Source organism: Saccopteryx bilineata, chromosome 4 (assembly GCF_036850765.1).
Source record: "Saccopteryx bilineata isolate mSacBil1 chromosome 4, mSacBil1_pri_phased_curated, whole genome shotgun sequence".
In the NCBI taxonomy this organism is placed as follows: Eukaryota; Metazoa; Chordata; class Mammalia; order Chiroptera; family Emballonuridae; genus Saccopteryx; species Saccopteryx bilineata.
In genome coordinates, this window is record NC_089493.1 from 241,261,433 (window position 1) to 241,277,267 (window position 15,835).

The window sequence follows — 15,835 nt, forward strand, 5'->3', positions numbered from 1 at the left end:
AAAAATTAAACACCTGTTATTTGAATATTTAACTTTTAATTTATGTAAATCTTTCAAGAAATGGCTCTAGCGTGTTCATTTCACATGCTGAGACTCCCAGGGTGTGGGAAATAAACTCTGAAATGCAAGATGATCACTCCAGCACTGTGACTGTATAAGCATAAATGCTTCAAAACAAATAAAAACAACAGATAGGTTTGGAGTAATTTTTCTCTCTAAACAGATGTCTCTGGTTGCCCTGTGACAGCACTAAGTATAGACTGTGGTGTGGATATATAGATTTGCTGGTAAATGCAAATCAGTACATGGGTGGCAAATATTCACTTCACGTATAACTTAGAGACAATGTAAGGCAAATTCAAGTAAAAAAAAAAGTACCTATGAAGAAGAAACTAAATCTCTCTAGATTAAAGAGGAATTGTGTTAAGAAAAAAATTATCTATAGCACACTTCAAGCCCTTGAACTGTATATATTTCCTTCCTAAAGCTTTCATTTCTAATAGGTTATTTGAAAATTAACAAGATACAGTCATGATATGTTTCACAGATTCAAGAACACAGTTTCCTCTCTCATGGCGTGTACAGAGGAATTAAAATGTAGCATATATTGCTATGGATCTTAATATGAGACAGTATCTGAAGAAAAATAAGTGTAGGTAAACTACTTGAGGTCATAATAATTATTCTTTGAAACATTCCCATTTGAAAATGTTATGTGCATGTATATATGTGTGTGCATATACATACTAATACATACAGTATTTTCATATCCAGAACGTACACATGAAACCATCCCGTGTATTCTGTGACAGCCTGGTGGGGGAGCAGTCTCGGACACTCCTGGGACTGAGGGACTCCAAGTTAGACAGAGACAGTCAATGGAGATACCTCCTCGCCCCCAGGAGCCCACACCTCACACTGCCCAGGGACAAACGTAAAGCCCAGGTCTCCTAATCTGCGCTAAACCATTGCATAGTTATGGGCAGGACTAAATTTCACAACGTTAATTTTTTTTCTTTTTTTCAGGAAATCAGCATGTTTACATTTTTTTGAGAGGTCAAGCCTATAAGCAAGGCTGCGGCCTGACTCAGGCAAACATACTTTCCCCCAGAAGATAGACATGTAAAAGGTAGTACAATTAGTGTCTTCTCATTTTCTACTGTGGAATTTAACTGGCTACTTTCATACTCAGACTTTACCTCGATGAAAAAAAAAATTAAAACTCCTGAAATATGAGCCCACAGAGTTCTTGTGCCTTGGTAGTAATAAAAACTACATCGGAGAGAATTTCAGACTATGGCATGTACCTTTAACTTTTTACTAAAAGTCTAAAGTGAGGGCAGCGGAAACCCTGGCAGTTAATATCCCCGTGACCCCCGTGTTTCAAGACAGAGGCCCTCTACTGGTGATACTGTTTCATAAATATTCTAACGATGCACATTAAAAATGTAAGGCTCATTGAAGAGTCACAACAGAAGCACATTTTCCTGAGTAATGGTAGCTTGGCTGCCTTAGCCTGTAATGAAGTTTGAAATTACACCCTTACAAAAGGTCTCTGGTTAATGGTGCCTCATTACAAGAATAAAAGTGTCATTTCTTCTCTCGATGAACTGCTCCAGAAAATACAGGTACTACGTGGAAAGAAAAAATCCTAGCCTTAGAAGCAAGAATATTATAACATGTGGTTCTTAAGAGGCAGAAGTTAACTATTTTGTTTATGCATGAGTGAATTGATCTTTAAATGTAAAAGACATCTTCTATAATGCTTTGGCCTTCTAAGTCTCATCTCTCCTTAGGTGTGAGATACCGAGTGTTGTTTCTTGCTCACTTCCTGCTATATTTTAATTATGATGTAGGGATTGACATTAAGAAAAATAGTACCTTTTAGAAAGACAAACTGCTCTTATGTGACAGCTAGTCATGTAAGTCTCAGGGGGAAAAATCTATTGTAATTTACATTGGAAGGGGATATATTCATTTTCAAATATTGCACTTAAAGTGAACCTCAAAAAAGCTAAAAATTTTTCCCTGTATCCTTAGATGCAGTAATTCTAAATTTATTATATTTTATCTATTTCCTTATGTACAACTATAGAGAGTTACTAGTTGGGGTAGGAAGCCTTATCATAATGAGACTTTTGGGGTTTTTTTTGTTTTGTTTTGTTTTTTTGAGACTTTTGTTTTTTAATGCATAAGGAAGACGGTTGCTTCAAAACTGAACAAATTTCAAGGATGTTTCAGAATAGGAGAATTCTAATATATTTCCCCCATGTCTCACCAAATTTCAACACTCCATTTATATTTGAACTATGCATGCAATTTAGATTGTAACTGCATATGACACAATTAAAATTTGCAAAAGGTTTAAAGATAAAATGCCATCAATCGTTTGAAAACAAAAATAAAGATAATGACTATTCTTACTCTCATCTTTCCTGTCCTCCCAATTATAGTTCTGCCTCTTCAGCAGAATTCTTCCCATTAAATGAATTCTTATACAAACTCCCATGGGCTATACTTCGCTCTCTACCTTTAACCCAGGCCGTTTTGTTCCTAACGGTTTCTTCCTTCACACCACTTCTTAATTCAGTCCTCATTCACTGAGATAAAGACCACGTTTCACACTGAACCTGAGAAGTCTTACAAAGCCAATGCCGTATAATGAAGCGTCAAGAAGATAAGCAACACGCGGTGCTCCCGTGTTCTGCCTGGTCCCAGCTCTGCCATTTTCTGGGCAAATCGCTTATCTTTTTTGATCAGGTCTCCGTTTTTTCATCTGCCTATTATTGCAAAAATCTTTCCTAGCTTTAAAACTCTGTCCTTCTCTATTTGTGTTTTATTGCAAATCAGTTAGACACATTGAAACAAACCTCCACCCTTCATCTATGGCACGGCTTTCCAGACCGCTGCTTCGTACGGCCACCCCATTGCTGGTATTTAGTCTACAGGTCCCAGCTGATTGCAGACTTGTGTTTCTCACCACCTGCACTGATTTTTGGATCACCTGTTATAAACCAATCTTTTTTTTAAAGTAATTTTTCTTCCCTAGGGAAATTTATGTTGGCTGCAGGCATCTGTCAACAAGCTCCCTTAAGACCTGCAAGCAAAAAATTCATTTGCTTTTCCCAACCTTCCTCCATCATCAATAAATTATTCTTATTTGCTCTTAAAGGGGCTTCTGTCTCTTCCACTTTTCTTTGTGCTCTCCCTACGAAGTGGGCTTCCGTTGGTGCAATTTCTCTTTCCAGCTTTCCTTCTGTTTTCCTAATTTTTCAGCCTGCTCTGCCCTCGCTCAGTGATCTGATGTCACTCTTCAGCTGCTGCAGCTTTGCACTTCCACAGTCATCTCTGTCAACTTTGATTATGCTCTGGAAGCCCTAACTCATCCACACTGATGTCTAAATTTTGATACGACATATTAGAGTGGAAATCAGAAACCCTTGGCCATCTGCGGCACGGTGAACACACTGTTTCCACTGGCTTTGTATGAACTTCTCTCCTATACCCACAATTTCCACCTCGTTTGCAGCCTCTACCTAAATCAGAAACAGGGCAGGAGGGAATGCTAGCAAGAAAACAGTTACCTCTCAGGTTCTCTGGAAGAAATGCCCCACTGCTTTAAGCTTGCTATCATCCAAAGCATATTTCCCCCCACTAGGGCACAGGGATAAGAAAGATCTTTTCCTTAACCACTCTACAAAATCCTACCAAGACCACGCCCTACTTAGACGTATCATCCCTGTTAGTTACAGTGCCACAGGCACAGGGTCTTCTATTTTTTTTAAGAAATTAATACAAGAGACCTGTGGAATATATTTAAAATATTTAAAACCATCTTAATCTATTATTCAGATACACAGATTCTAAAAGACACCTGAAAGGCAGGAAGAAACTAACAACATCTGTGGCAGAAAAAATTCATGTTAGAAACACTGATGTCTTTTCTGTTCAAGGGAGCTGGGCCCTGTTTCACAAATACGACAGGGACTTCAGATAGCAGGGAGCAGTGCTGACTATTCTCACTAATCTAACAGTACCTGCCTACGCAGGGCATTTTCTACTTTTCAAAGCATAGCTATTATCTCCTGGATATTTACAAACCTCCTGTGAGGTAGACAGGACAGGTATTATTCCACTTAGCATGTGAGGAAACTAAGATTCAGAGAGTAAGGTAACCAGCTCCTAGCCACAGAGTTCTTCAATGCCATGTCAAGTTCATAACACAGGCCTGACCGGGCGGTGGCGCAGTGGATGGAGCATCGGACTGGGATGCAAAGGACCCAGGTTCAAGACCCCAAGGTCACCAGCTTGAGCACGGGCTCATCTGGTTTGAGCAAAGCTCACCAGCTTGGACCCAAGGACGCTGGCTTGAGCAAGGGGTTACTCGGTCTGCTGTAGCCCCACAGTCAAGGCACATATGAGAAAGCAATCAATGAACAACTAAGGTGTCGCAACACGCAACGAAAAACTAATGATTGATGCTTCTCATCTCTCCCCGTTCCTGTCTGTCTGTCCCTATCTGTCCCTCTCTCTGACTCTGTCACTGTAAAAAAAAAAAAAAAAGTTCATAACACAGGCTCCCTAATTCTTTGTTCTGTGCACCGGACAGAGATGCAGAGGACCCAGGTTCGAAACCCTGAGGTCACTGGCTTGAGCACAGGTTCATCTGGCTTGAGTGCGGGCTCACCAGCTTTAGCGCGGAGTCACTGGCTTGAGCGTGGAATCATGAACATGACCCCATGGTTGCTGGTTTGAGCCAAAAGGTTGCTGGATTGAAGCCCAAGGTTGCTGGCTTGAGCCAGGGGTCACTTGCTCTGCTGTAGCCCCCTGGTCAAGGCACATATGAGAAACCAATCAATGAACAACTAAAGTGCCGCAGTGAAGAACTGACGCTTCTCATCTCTCCCTTCCTGTCCATCGGTCCCTATCTGTACCTCTCTCTCTGTCTCTGTTTCTGTCTCTCACAAAAAAAGAAAAAAAAAAAAAAGGAAGAAAGAAACAAGGATTCTCATTTAGTTTCAATTTTAGAAAAATATAACTCTAGATAAGCAACTCCTTCCTCCACTTTGGGTCCAGAGCTGATGAGTGTATGAGAGATTTGTCACTTGTGCATCAACCATGGGCTCCATGCTACACGGTTCCCTACAACGCCGGAGAGCATCAATGAACAACATCCTTTTATTGGGGGGGGGGGGAGTAGAGTGGGTTATTTATATCTTTATTTACCCCTTTCTACTTTAGTTTTTCTTTCTTTGCTATTTTCACAATCTGGGTGAGTATCCTATGATTTTCTAGGTTTTGAGGTTGAGAACAGTTTTTCTTTTTATAACTAGCTGGAAGTTGGAACACAGTTTCGTGTTATAACATTTAAGATGACAGAAAGTCCTTATTTTCTCCTTACTGTCTCCTACTTATATTTTCATTTTATCTCTATTCTCTTGCCTCCCTTTTTCATCCGTCCTATTATTTTTCCTCATTCAGTTTTTTTGTCTTTCTTGTCTTAGCTTCCTTCCCATTCTTATTTCCTCTCTTCTGTCTTCTCTGACACTTAGCCAGTGATGTGTTAAAAACCATCTCAAGCATGTGGGTCAAGGTCTTGGTTCTGCTATGTACTGGTATTTGACCTTAGATATCTCTTTTAACCAATTTAAATTTTAGTTTTCTTATCTTTAAAGTAGGGTGTAATATAAACTTTTTTTTTCTTAAGTGAGAATCAGGGAGGCAGAGAGACAGACTCTCCCATGTGTCCCAACCAGGCTCCACCCAGCAAGCCCCATCTGGAGCAATGTTCCGCCCATCTGTGGCTATTGCTCTGTTGCTCGGCAACTGAGCTATTTTAGTGCCTGAGGCAAGGTCATGGAGCCATTCTCCGTGCCCAGGTCCAACTTGCTCCATCCAAGTCATAGCTGCAGGAGGGGCAGAGAAAGAGGGAAAGGAAAGAGGGAGGAGTGGCGAAGCAGCTGGTCCTGACTGGGAGTTGAACCTGGGACATCCACACACCAGCTGATGCTCTACTGCTATGCCAACGGGCCAGGGCCATAATATGAACTTTTTTTGTTGAATGAGTTACTTGTAAAGATCAATGTAAAGAAGTGAGAACACTTTGGGGTTTAGAACCACACAATGTGATATCTAATTTTGGAGTTACTCCCTCTGTGCCTGTCCTGCTTCTCCTTCACCCTCTTTCCAGCCTTTCCACTTTCCCTTTTGTCTGGCTCTCTCTTCTCCCACCTTCCCCAGCTTTGCACATTAGTATTTTTAGACCAGTCATTTTTATCCCCTAATTCGTGGGTAGGTTTTAGGGGTCTCATAAGCCCATTACTTGTATGTAAAATTCTGTGTGTTTCTATGTATACAGTTTCCTGGTGATAGAGTCTAGCTTTCATCAGATTCTTAAGAGGGTGTCTGTGTGAACCCCCCAAAAGTTGTCTAATGGTTATAGTGAAGGCACAGGTTGACACTGGGAATTGAAATTGGTATTTCAATTCACTGTTAGGGTTAAAACCTGAAATGCTTAGCCTGACTGGTGGTGGCACAGTGGATAGAGTGTCGACCTGGGTCCTGAGGACTCAGGTTTGAAACCCCGAGGTCACCAGCTTGAGCACAGGGTCTCTGGCCATAATTTCATGGTTGCTGGCTTGGCAGGAGCGCCCCCCCCATCAAGGCATATATGAGAAGCAGTCAATGAACAACTAAAGTGACGCAACTACAAGTTGATGCTTCTCATCTTTCTCCCTTCCTGTCTGTTTGTAACTGTCTCTGTCTCTTGCTCAAAATAAACAAACAAACAAACAAAAAATGAAATGCTTAAATTTTCTTTAGAGTTTACTTTGCTATACCGATTTGTGAAACAGTTGGTTCAATTAAATTCATGAAATCAGGAACCTACCAAGTGCAGGGTTGGTAGTATGAAGTAACGATCTGTATGAAGATTAGACTGTATTCATTTCTGCTAGTTAGAATTTGGAATCTTCTACCTGAGATCAGAAGGGTTAGCCAGCTTGTCTCCAGAAGTTGGAGTCTATGGGCCAGGCTCTAGACTTGCTCAGGGTGTAAGCTGAAGGAGAAACTAGGAATCAGACTTACCAGAGGGAAACTTTTCACAAACCAGCTTTCCCGGAAAATACCTTGAGCTTAATAAAATATCCTTCGCATTCAAAGAAACCAGTCTGCAAAACATCCTTTGTGCTATTGATGAAAATCAGCAGTCCTTTGAGCCTTCACTGAGAGAAGCTGAGGATTACCCAGTCATTATTAGCTTTGATGTGTGGCTCAGCTTTTAGGATTTTGAAGTGGGAGATTTGGAGGGCGTAGAGGGGCAGTGACTCACAGTCTGGTGTTTTTGCAGAAGTGCAAAAGTGGAAGTGAATGTGGAGCTAGGCGAGAATGAAAAGAGTAAAAGAAGTGAAAGAAATCTGGGGGAAGAGCAGGACTAGAGTAAATTGGCAATAGGGGACCATTTGGACCTCCCTAATTTTATCCTGGGGTGTTTGCATCACAAACACGAATTACGTACGTGAGGCAGTGCGTGTACACTGGCGTGCACATGGTAAAAGCTTTTCAGAGTGATGTAGATAGACTATGACTTTTATATTTTAATGGTTGTTAGAAGCCTCAGCTACTGCTTTAGATAAAGTTAATTTTTAAACACTGTTTTATTAACTTTTGTTTCTCCTCACACAAAATGAGAAATGTTTACATTGTTATCCATGGAACTGCAAAGCAGCTTAAGCCTCAATAGGTAGACTTTGGCCTGACCAGGCGATGGCACAGGGGATAGAATATTGGCCTGGGATACTGAGGACCCAGGTTTGAAACCCCGAGGTTGCCAGCTTGAGCATGGGATCATAGACATGACCCCATGGTCCCTGGCTTGAGCCCAAAGGTCGCTGGCTTGAGTCCAAAATTGCTGGCTTGAGTAAGGGGTCACTTAGTTTGCTGGAGTCCCCCAGTCAAGACACATATGAGAAAGCAATCAATGAACAACTAAGGTGCTGCAATAAAGAATTGATGCTTCTCATCTCTCTCCCTCTGCTCTCTCTCTCTCTGTATCTCTCTCTTGCACGTGCAAGCACACACTAAAAAAAATTGGGTAGACTTTATGAAAAACAGTTTTTACACAGGGTGATGGAAATCTAACAGGAAAGACTTCCTTCATTTAAAAAAAAATATCCATCCCTGGCCAGTTAGCTGAATAGGTTAAAAGCATCATCCCAAAATGACAAGGTTGTGGGTTCAATTCCTGGTCAGGACACAAATGGGAAGCAACCAGTGAATGCACAACTGAGTGAAACAAGAGATGAATGCTTCCCTTCCTCCTCCCTTCTCGCTCCTTCTATCAATGAATAAAAATTTAAAAAAAATTAAGCCCTGGCCAGATAGCTCAGTTGGTTAGAGCGTCATCCTGGAGCGCAGAGATTGCCAGTTTGATTCTCTGGTCAGAGCACATACATAAGTTAGATGCCCCTGTTTCTCTCTCCCTGCCTCTGAAAAAAAAAAAGAAAGAATGAAAGAAAGAAAGAAAGAAAGAAAGAAAGAAAGAAAGAAAGAAAGAAGAAAAGAAAAAACCCAGCAAGAAGAAGTGGCAAAGAGAACAACATCCCAGAGATCGTACACAAGCTCCAGAAAGTAAACTTGACTGTGCAGAGTTCCACTGGACACATCATGGGCCTCAGAACAAAGACTGAACACCAAATCTGTGGTGTTTGCTTCTCGGCCCCAGGCCCCAGGTCACAGAGGGGCCAGGAGAGCAGGGTGCGTCTGAGGCAGGCTCTGGTCTGACAGGAAGTGGGACAGTCAGCACATTCAAGATGCAGTTTGCCCCATTCTGTTACCAGAGTCCTTTAACAAAAGCACAGAGGACTCTGTGGAGAGCTTGGCAAAGTCACACTGTTTCTCAGATAAGGAAGGACAGATGAAGTTAAAGAGACTGGTCCTCTCCCCAAAACAAAGGCTTTTGCACAAGTAGGAATTAAGACATCCAGAGCCAATCCTCCATCACAGGCAGAAGACATATTAGGACCATTAGCAGGGCTGCAGTTTAAATATTCACACCTCTGCCTGACCAGGTGGTGGCGCAGTGGATAGAACATCGGACTGGGATGCAGAGGACACAGGTTCGAGACCCCAAGGTCGCCAGCTTGAGAGCGGGCTCATCTGGTTTAAGCAAAAGCTCACCAGCTTGGACCCAAGGTCGCTGGCTCGAGTAAGCGGTTACTTGGTCTGCTGAAGGCCCATGGTCAAGGCACATATGAGAAAGCAATCAATGAACAACTAAGGTGTCGCAATGAAAAACTAATGATTGATGCTTCTCATCTCTCTGTTTCTGTCTGTCTATCCCTGTCTATCCCTCTCTCTGACTCTCTCTCAGTCTCTGTAAAAAAAATAAAATAAAATAAATATTCAGACCTCTGCATCTGAGCTGGAAAGAGTCAGTTCTGGCAAAATTCAAAAGGCTAACAATGGGATGGAGGGGTCAGTGGGAGCACAGCATGATGGGTAAGTGGCACCCGGGGGCAGCCTGTATTTGCAGCTTCTCCTGCATACTCACTGTCACCCACAGCACAGGAATTTTCAGGCATGGGATTAGAACTGAAAGACATATTCTTCCTCTGCCCACTTTTTGCTATGCCCCTGCGATCTAGACCCTAGATTTCACCTTCTACAGACACAGGCAAATTATGAAACCCTGGAGCAATACTTCTGCAGGTAAGATGAATCTGAAAGCCCTTGTGCCAGAGTGCCTTTGGAGAAGTGGTTTCTCATTAATAGCCTTACAAAGCATATTCGCATTTAAACATTCAGAACCACCATCGTTCCAAAACACACTAATTTACAGTACAAAGAATTCCAATCTAAAAATTTATGCCTGAGGTGGGGGAGAAACTCTCAAGGGAGAAAACACCTACAAGGAATATTGAAGCCGGTACAACTAGATCAGCAATGAGCTATTTAAGGGTTTGTTGGCAACCTTTAAATAGTGTTACATTTTGAACAGCAAATGTCACTGTGAGTGCCTCTGGCCCCAAAAGACAGTTTTAAACATGCCACCTTCTGAGAAGTTGAGACTAGAGCATCTATGAACAACTTAAAATATACCAAGCAGAACAGAAATATATTTGATCAATAAGTACAAATGGGTGTGTGTGGGGGGGGAGGGTGCTTTGTTTAGTGTTGTTTGTGAAGATTGGGAATTTTAGAGCAGGAACTGGCCATTTCAGGGAGAGCTGCCCTCCACACTTGGGTTTTCACAGATGAAGAAACTAATCATTTCCTTGAAGACTGTCATAACATATTAAGGTCTCGCCTCTATCTAGTGTGACTCCAGCCCCCAAGAAGGCTCCACACCAGGGGTCCCCAAACTTTTTACACAGGGGGCCAGTTCACTGTCCCTCAGACCATTGGAGGGCCGGACTATAAAAAAAAAACTATGAACAAATCCCTATGCAGACTGCACATATCTTATTTTAAAATAAAAAAAACAAAACAGGAACAAATACAATATTTAAAATAAAGAACAAGTAAATTTAAATCAACAAACTGACCAGTATTTAAATGGGAACTATGCTCCTCTCACTGACCACCAATGAAAGAGGTGCCCCTTCCAGAAGTGTGGCAGGGGCCGGATAAATGGCCTCAGGGGGCCGCATGTGGCCCGCGGGCCATAGTTTGGGGACCCCTGCTCCACACAGAAAGCTCTGCTAAGAACACGGTCTCCTCTTACAATGCCGTCTGGGCTAGTATTGCACAGGCTTTGTACTCGGGGAGGCTGATTCAGTGTGCGCCAAGCACGAAGGCTCCAGGAACTAAAGCAAGACCTTGGAGATTATCTCGTCCAACTTCCTCATCTTACAGAAGTGACAAAGACGACCCAGTAAAAGCAGCCAGGCCAGAGTCCCACATCAGGTGAGAATGGTTTCCAAGGGCAGCACTCCCGACATCCCCTTGGACCAGGTACTTCTGTGTAGTGAGGGGCCGTCCTGTGCACTGCAGCATGGTGAGCAGCACCCTGGCCAGGAGCAACCCCTCACCGAACCATGACATCAAAAGCGTGTCCAAACCTGGCCACATATCCTCAGGGAGTGGAGGGAGAGGACAAAATTGCCCCCAGTTGAGAACCACTGGGTTAGAAACTGGTACAACCAGCAACCAAATCCCTCTCCCCTCCACCTGATACTCTTTCACTTTTGGAATACTTGTTTTCATATAAATTATTTTGCAACCAGAGAGACCTAATTAATACATTAAGCCACCACTAATACCGATTTTAGTCAAATGATGGTATTAAAAAGCTCTTAAAAATGAGTCCTAAAGACACGAAGGGCCCTCATTCCCCCATCTAATGAACTGTATGTGCCTGACATAAATATAAACACATGTTTCATGTATATCTACAAGAGGCGGGAACTATGGCATCTATAAAGCAATGGGCCCCTCATTTGGGGGCAAAATATAGTATCACGTTAAAAGATACTTCAGGGAGACATCCCTCTATTAACAGTAACATTTCTTACCACCTTTAGACAAATTCACTACAAGTTGTACCTAAATACAGATCCACCTTTTTCTTTTAATTAGCAAGAAGGAATTCTCATTGTCCAGTTGTTTAATCATCTTATTATAAAGATAAGAAACTCAGTTCAGAGCACTGAGGTTTCCTAAAATACTGCTTTAAAACAGTGCCAGCTTACTTCTTAACTCCAGGTGAGCCAGTCAGGCTCACAAAGACACAGCACACCCAGCATTCCCCACCAACAGCAGCCCCTGACTTTGGAGTTCCCATTCCTGTGACATTCTAGCATTACCTGTTTCTCTTTTTCCGGTGTTCTCGATTAGAATTTTCTGATTCGCTACCACTGCTTGTGTTACAGCGTGAGCGGGACCTAAGGCAAAAAAGGAGCAAAAGAAAAAACCCACATTTAAGACAAATGAAAAATTTTAGAAAGGTTCCTGTCAGTTCTCTGGAATTAATTCTATAGTAAAACTACTAATTCAAACCTAAGTATTAGTCCTTCCCCCAGTCAGTGTTTCTCAATTCAGCTAGACATCTGAGTGAATCTAAAGAAATGTGAAAGTAGATTAAGGCAAATGTCACTCTGTGTCCAGAAAGGACCACAAAACCAAGCACTTCCAACAAAAATCTGACACGGCAAAGCTCTAAGCCCTTGTGGTAAACTAAATATGGACACAAAGTCTGGTCATACCCTTCAGAGGTAGAGTTTATTTCCCCTCCTCTTGACCTCCTGCTCGTCCTGTGGCTGATTTTACCAACAGAATAAGGTGAGGGGAACTCTGCCACGTCCAGGACTATCTCTTAACAGGGCGACTAGCTCCAGCTTCCTCCCAGCCACCCTCTAAAGACGCCTAGGCCAGCCAGGTGGAGAGACCATGGAGAGAGGCCCCAGGCCTCTAGCAGTTCTGCCAAGACACCAGACATGAATGCTCCAACCTCAGCCACCATTTGGCTGAAGCTTCATCTGAGATTAGCAAGGCTAGCTAAAGAACTTCCTGTTCAATCAACAGAATCATAAAACAGATAGATAGATAGATAGATAGATAGATAGATAGATAGATAGATAGATATAGAGATAAGAGATAGATAGATATAGATCTATATATATGGTTATTCTTGCTTTAAAATACAGCAAGTTTGGGAGTGATTTTAATGTAGTAATAGATAATGGCGACAGCTCCTTGGAGATACAGCTCCTCTCAGGAGCAGAAAAAAGAGAAATTGCTAAGGATGCTACAGAATGGAAGTCTGAGAACCAGCTAAAGCCCATTTGAAAGTTAAAAACAAATGTATAATACCCTTAAGTGGCCACTAACAAAATAAACAAGGTATGATGGCCACTCACCCACCACCCCCTTGCCTCAGCTCTGAGCTGTGCCCACCTCCTGGTCCTTCCTCCCTGTCCCAGACCCTCCTTCCCATTTTGCGTTTTGTTTTTTTTTTTTACCTCCTCCTTTGCTTTAGATCTGAGTCTTCACCACTGTTATGGGCTTTCCTAAGGAAAACAAATAAATTAAGACATTAAAAAAATAGAAAATTATCAATTAGCTAAGGAAAGCACAGCAAAACGAGTTTCAAAATGTGTATCTGTTACATATTCATTCATTACCAAACATTTCAATCACACATATATGCCCAACCCTACAGCAGGTCCCAAAACTATAATACCAACTGGCCTCAAGAAGCTAGCAACCTAGGGGGGGGGTTGTAAACAGTCTATAAATAACAATGTACAACATGTCTGTTAAATTCCACTCATACAGTGATGGGGTTAATCTGCAGTCCGAGATCTGCAATCAGCGAAGCCAAATGTGCCATAATCTGACATCAGCCCTCATCTGGATGCCCTTTCCAACACCCTGGCCTCCAAATCCCTTGACCTTTTCTCTAATAATCTCTCTACTATAACTCAGCACCCTACCTCATGGTCACACTTGGACTTTATCCTTTGTAACCACCTCTAAACACAGTCCTCTGACCACAATCTCCTTCCCTTCCTGTTTGCCACTTCTGTTTACTTTCAAACACCTTCAGTGCAGTATCCTGGATAAATGTGCAGGCTCTGGAGCCAGACAACCTGAACATGAATCACATCTCCTCCACTGATGAGTTGTGTAATTTAAATTATTTCTCTACTCAGTGACTCCATTTTAACAGAATCTCCTACAAAGGGTTGTTTTGAGGATAAAATGAATTAATACATTCAAAATGCACAGTATAGGACCTAGCGCATTATATGCACTCAATAAATGTTAGCTGTTATTACTGCTTATTCAACTACTTCCATTCTACCTTTCTTTGACCTCAATAGGACTATTTGTCTATTGACTTTGCGACTTTCCATCAGCTCTTCACCTTTCTTCATTCCCTCCCTGACTCAGCTTAGATTTCTGTCATCTCAGTAACTGCATGCCGAAACTCAAAACTTCCCCCAACTTTCTGTTTTCTGTTCAATCTTTTTGGCAAGACCCCAAGCATGGGTGAAACCAACTATCCAGGTTCTCTGGGCTGGACCTCGACAGCTGGCTGAGCAATGCTGGAAGGAATTAAACAAAAGAGCATATTGGTTACACTATAAATCCATGTTCATAAACCTCAAGTGGATCCACAACATGGCCCAGTAATGGCACCACCATTCTCTGATCTAAGTGCTCTCTCTGTTTCTGAAAAGCAGTTCTAAACTCTTTACCATGTAACCCTCTGATGCACCAGTCTGTGCTTCAAAAGATGACTGTTTCCTCCTTCCAAAGGAAAAAGTCACCATCAGATGGCAATGCTTTCATCTTCCTGTTACCAAAAATAAAGCTTACCAACATCACCCTCTCTCTCATTTACAGATCTGCCCTTACAATTAAGGTCAGTCCCTTCACCTGTACTATGTGGGTCCCATCCCCTCATCTACATAACTATTTAGTATAAAAATAGCTATAAAATATTGTTCACAAATGATCTACAGCATTCAAGAAATACAATTCTATTTTTGCATAGGTTTTACCATTTTCTTAGAGATGATAATTGCCTAGTTTTCTGTGTACCTATCGGTTGCTTAGTTTTCCTAGTGCTTATCACTAATTCTTCATCTGAACTCTTTGAGAGAGCAATAAAACTCCTACTGAGTTGGACAAATACTCAGGTATTCTGCAAGTTCCATTTACATCCCTCTTGGAGCCCTCTGGCCTCCTGCTCACATTTGGACAGTCTTGTCTCTAGTATTGCTGCACATTATGCTGCTTTGATTAACCTATTTCACCTTGATCCAGGGAATCCCATTTACTTCTTTGTAAGACAGAGCCCATATTTCCAGGTCTCCTGGCTCTTGTCTTAGTTTTGGCACAATGGATCTTCTCGTTGTTATGTGCGTGGCAGGTACTTTCTTTTTAATTTTTGAGAACTGTAATTTCTGAAAATGTCTTTATTCCTCACATATAATTATAGTTTATCTGGGCACAAAATCCAAAATTGAAAAGAATCTTCCTGCAGCATTTTGAAGGCAATGCCTCATTACTCTATTTCTCTGATATTGCTGTTAAGCAGCCCAATGCCACAACTCTGATTTGTTACCATGTGTGATGGACTTTTCTTCTCTCCCACATTCCTCTCATACAACAAGTGTTTAAAATTTTTTTCTTGGTTTATAAAAAATGCTTTGAAATGTAATGATAATTGATATTAGTATGGATTAATTTTTCAATCTATTATGCCAATGCTAAGTAGGTTCTCTATAGTGTGCGGTTATTCGGTACTGGAATATTTTCTTGTATTATTTCTTTAATAGTTTCCTCTCCTGCATTTCTGGGGGTTTTGCCTTAGAAATTTTATTAGTCAAATGTTTGATATTCAGGTTTGATCATTTTTTATCCTTATTTCCATATATTTGTTTTGTTTTTGTTCTTTCAGGAAGATTTACTTAATTTTACCTTCTAAACCTTCTATTGATTATTTTAAATTCTGCCACATTAAAATCTAAGAACTCTTATTCACTCCTTCCTTTTGATATCAAATTTTTCATTTTCCAAAGATAATTATACTTTAAAATATATTTGTTTCATATATTGTCTCTATTTCCTTTGAATTCCTTCTGCCCCCCCCCCTCCTCCATGCAAAAGTCCTAATTATTTCAGTCTCCGTCTTTCCAAGCGGCCATTATCCTTGAATGCCAGGTGATCATGGCTCTCTCTCAAGCATGTGCATTAGAAAGACTGGGAACCTCTGGATGAAGACCATGTTAACTGACAGTAACACTGTCATGTGACAGTGGGTGGTCTCAACCATCTCACTGGTGAATTCTTTGAAAGTTTCTATCTGTAGATCTTTTCTCATGTA

General features: G+C 41.5%; 1 protein-coding gene across 2 annotated transcripts in view; it reads right to left on the reverse strand.

Annotated features, from left to right (window-relative positions):
* EPB41L4A (erythrocyte membrane protein band 4.1 like 4A) overlaps positions 1–15,835 on the reverse strand; it is a 324,982-nt gene that overhangs the window by 29,615 nt on the left and 279,532 nt on the right. For both annotated transcript variants that reach the window (XM_066274043.1, XM_066274044.1), the window contains 2 exons: positions 12,960–13,007; positions 11,805–11,882 (listed from right to left, as the gene is read on the reverse strand). In XM_066274043.1, coding sequence (XP_066130140.1) covers positions 11,805–11,882; positions 12,960–13,007 — 126 coding nt within the window. The remainder of the gene's footprint in view (positions 1–11,804; positions 11,883–12,959; positions 13,008–15,835) is intronic.